At 36.9% G+C, this 4,154-nt stretch overlaps 1 protein-coding gene across 1 annotated transcript in view; it reads right to left on the bottom strand.

Annotated features, from left to right (window-relative positions):
- Positions 1-2,670: 2,670 nt before the first annotated feature.
- Positions 2,671-4,154, bottom strand: part of LOC117169774 (uncharacterized protein K02A2.6-like) — a 2,036-nt gene continuing 552 nt past the window's right edge. The window contains exon 2 of the mRNA XM_033356281.1: positions 2,671-3,999. Within this exon, the coding sequence (XP_033212172.1) occupies positions 2,671-3,999 (1,329 nt within the window). The remainder of the gene's footprint in view (positions 4,000-4,154) is intronic.

Raw genomic sequence — 4,154 nt, 5'->3', positions numbered from 1 at the left:
TGGGTTAAAATGGTAAAATAAAAAATTTCCAATTACAATATTTTGGTAAAAATTAAAGATGTCCTAATACATCCAAGTAGGTTTAAAAGGGGAAGATTACTAATTTCAAATTCCATATTAGCATTGTAGTAGACATTTTTCTTTTGCAGTTACATAACCTCAAAAACAGCAGGAAAACGCGTTTTTTGCACTTATAGGTTAGGATATCTTGAAAACCTGACGTACAGAAGCAATTTTGAGTTCGGATTAGGATTCAGCGCATCAAAATCCTTCGGAAATGTTCGGTCTGCTTTCTGGCTTTTGACTTTTGTCAAATTTTGTCGGCCTGTGTATTTGATCATATTTATGGGTTTTAAGTTTTTACTATTATTTTTTGATTGAATTCACTAAATTATTATTTTATTATGATTGCTACATTGACATGGTGCAGTTCTGCCAACCCTGAAAAGTGGTTATTTCACTGAAATAATAAGTAACCTTTCACTGATTATCAGTGACCCATTTCTAGCTATTTGTATCAGTGCAGTTTCACTGACAATCAGTGGAATTTCCCTGTATAAGATTTAGAGAGTCAGACGTCTTTTATGACATGTCTTTTCGTCATCCTAGGAATGCTCTTAAAACGTCTAATGTCAGTACAAAATATGTCCCGAGAACGTCCATGTCTTTAAGCCGTCTTTAGGTAATTTTTAGAGCATTGGACTTCTTAGAGACGTTGATTGGCCGGACATAGGACGTCCAAGGAATGTCCCAAGGATGTTCTTTGTATTTTCATAGTTTTGTGCTCAACTGGATTATATATTACCCAGAGACGAAGTTGCTACAAAATTCAACAGTTGAATTTAGAACAGACAAATTTTCTACAAATTTCCACAGTAAAAATTTTAAAAGTGTGATTTTCTATACAATTCAACAGTGGAATTGTCAGCAGAATAATTTTCTACAAAATAAACTGCTACAGTTTTAACCATACAACGAGAATTTTAAGCTAGAGGCAGACTACGATTGGAAATTCTTTTTAATCAAATTCTTGTAGAGTAATGCTACAAAATTGCAGTTTTAAGAAAAATGTCACTTTAAGTTCAATTTTTGATTAAAATAAGTTGAACAATTAATCGGAGTCAAGAAAATTAAGTGTTTGAACAATGTATTAATATTAATAATATTTCACTTGAATAATGCTAGAATAATGCTAGTAATATTATGTTTGCTGAATAGGTAGAATGTTGCGGCTTTATCTGCAATTTTTATCTGGTTGTCTGTTTTTCATTAGTAGTGACTAATTAATTAACTAGATTTAGCAAAAATAATTGTTTGAAGGAAATTCTTATTGTCTGTGACTATCTTCATAAATATCAATGTCTGAGAGTTACGGTTTTATCGGCCGTTTTTATTTTTCTCTCTCTTTCACTTAGAAAGGTGATAATTAATTAAAGTTAACACAAGAGTTGTTTAAAATTTTAATATTTTTTGTAACTATCTTTTTTTAGATAAGTGCTACAAAATTTTGGTTTTTTTCTACAATCTTTAACTTAGCTTCGCCTTTTTAATTATGAAGAAATAATGAGTCATCCTCAACAAAAATTATATTTAAAATAGTATTGTTGTTTTAAGTAAATTATTTTTGGTCTTTTCCCAACGCTTAAGAAAATAATTTAAAGAAAAAAATCTATCTTGCACAAGAGGAAAAAACACAAAGAATGATGTAATTAAGAGTAGGTGCAAGGACTATAAGTCTTCAAATGACATGGAAAAGTTTTGTTTTAGATTACAAAAAGAATTTTATTGAAAAAAGAGTGAAAGAAAAACTTGGAATATTAAATATTGTAATATTATACGTATTATACGTAGTTTTCTACGCAAATATTACCACGTATATTACTTATTTCATTTTCTACGTGATTTAACGTATATGACGTCCAAATAGAAACTTTCAGTGGGCATGTGTCAATTTCGAAAAATACTCAAATAATCTGTTTTCAACTTTTAAGGGCATGCTCCTCGTTACACCAATTTTGGACTAAATCGTCTAAACCTTAAAAAAATTAATGGATGCAATAAAATATGCACGTACGTTGCAAATTAACAAATAAGTATCTGCACAAACGTAGCCTATTATTATTTTTGGAGCATTTTTAGCGATTTCTAGAGGAGAAAAAAAGAAACTTTCAACGTCGATAAAGTCAAGATCACGTGAATAAGTTCATTCATAAAATTTTTGTGTGGAGAATGAAATGATTTTCATTTTTTTTTGCCCCACTGCGTCGACACGGATTGAGATATCGTGTTCAGGATTTATGAAGTTATATTGAAAGGACTAAGGTACGTTTGTATATATAAAAATGTTTATAATTACGAAGAAAGTTTTCTAGTGAAATACTATAGAAATAAGAAAAAAAGCTTTTGTTATGTATGTATTCTACGTGGTGCGGGATTCGAGAGAACAGGGAAATAACAGCGGTAGGTATACGATTATAGGTTCTGTTTATTGTGTTGTACACATGAACACTCGTGGGGTCTGACTGGCATCCAGCGCTACATTATTCGGCTCGCAGCCGCACACTCATACACTCGCTATGTGTACGCACACGTACGAGCGCTCGCTCTCCCCGCCTTGCGTCTTACAGCGCTAGCATAGTAGTGTGCATACACTACAATTCTCCCCTTGTTTTAAATATGTTTCCTACGGGCGATGCGCTCGGAACGTCGCAAGGGTTTCACGATTTGATCTGTATGTCGCTTCGCTACAATGCCTGACTCGGTCTGGACTTGGTAAGTCGACGGTGACAATTTTTTCGCGATCGCGCCTTTTATTCGCTTCCCGCCTAACTTCCCATAATTGTCTATCAAGACCGAGTCGCCTTCTTGTAAATCAACCTTACGCGAGCGAGGTCGGCTTGCGATTTGCGCGTTCTGTTTCTCTTCAACTTTGACCCGTAGATTGGGACGTAGCAAGTCGAATCGTGTTCTAATTTCGCGTCCGTACAATAATTGCGCCGGTGATTTTTCGGTCGTGCTGTGTGGAGCACTACGATAATCAAATAGAAATTGGTAGACCGCTGTGTCTACCTTCTTCCCCCCTTTCATAATTTTTGTCACCTTGTTCTTGAACGTTCCTACGAAATTTTCCGCGGCCCCGTTCGTCGCCGGGTGATATGGCGGCGAAAAACTGTGTTTCACTCCGTTTTTTTGTAGGTACTCGCGAAACTCGGCGTTTGCCAGCTGTCTGCCATTATCCGAGACTAAATGCTCGCACAGTCCGTGTCTCGCGAATAACATTTCGAATACCTGGACTAATTTACACGCTCTGGTATCGTGCTTAAAATTAATGACCTCTGGCCACTTTGAGAAAGAGTCCAGCACTACTAAATACATGTCTCCCTGGAAAGGGCCCAAAAAATCACAATGAACCCTTTGCCACGCTCTTTCTGGCCATGGCCATGGTGTAAGTGGTGCGCGTGGCGGTGACCTTCGATTCACTGCGCATGTATCAGAAAAGTTAGCTATATCTTCGATGTCCGCATCGATACCTGGCCACCACACGTACGAGCGTGCCATTGCTTTCATCTTAACGATCCCCAAGTGAGACAAGTGAAGGTCGTTCAGGATCTTATCGCGTAAACTTTCCAGAATTACCATTCGGTAACCCCAGAACAGGCAATTTCCTTCGATTGACAACTCATTTTGCTTTGCAAAAAACTTCTTTTCGATCTCTGAGAGGTCTTTACTGTCTCTGGGCCAGCCGAAAATGCAAAATTTCATTATGCGCGATAGTACTGCGTCTCTTTTCGTTTCTTTTACCACCGTCTCGTAATCGACTACTTTTGCTTCGTCTATTATACAGTGAAGCTGCGAATACGTATTCCCGAATACTTCGGTCGTGTCCTCAATTGGATGTCTCGACAACGCGTCGCAATTAGCGTTTTCGCTCGATTTTATCCATTCGATCTCGTAATCGAATCCTGACAAAAAAAATCGCCCACCGCTGCAGTCTTGAAGCTACCGTCTGCGGAATGCCTTTTTTCGGACTGAAAATAAATTCTAGCGGTTTGTGATCTGTGCGCAGAATTACTTTTCGACCGAATACAAAACTGTAAAATTTTTTAAACCCGAATACAATTGCCGCCGCTTCTTTGTCATTAATCGCACGGTTC

Source organism: Belonocnema kinseyi, chromosome 3, assembly GCF_010883055.1.
Source record: "Belonocnema kinseyi isolate 2016_QV_RU_SX_M_011 chromosome 3, B_treatae_v1, whole genome shotgun sequence".
Lineage (NCBI taxonomy): Eukaryota > Metazoa > Arthropoda > Insecta > Hymenoptera > Cynipidae > Belonocnema > Belonocnema kinseyi.
Note: the sequence above shows the minus strand (reverse complement) of the source record. Positions and strands in the feature narration are given on the sequence as shown.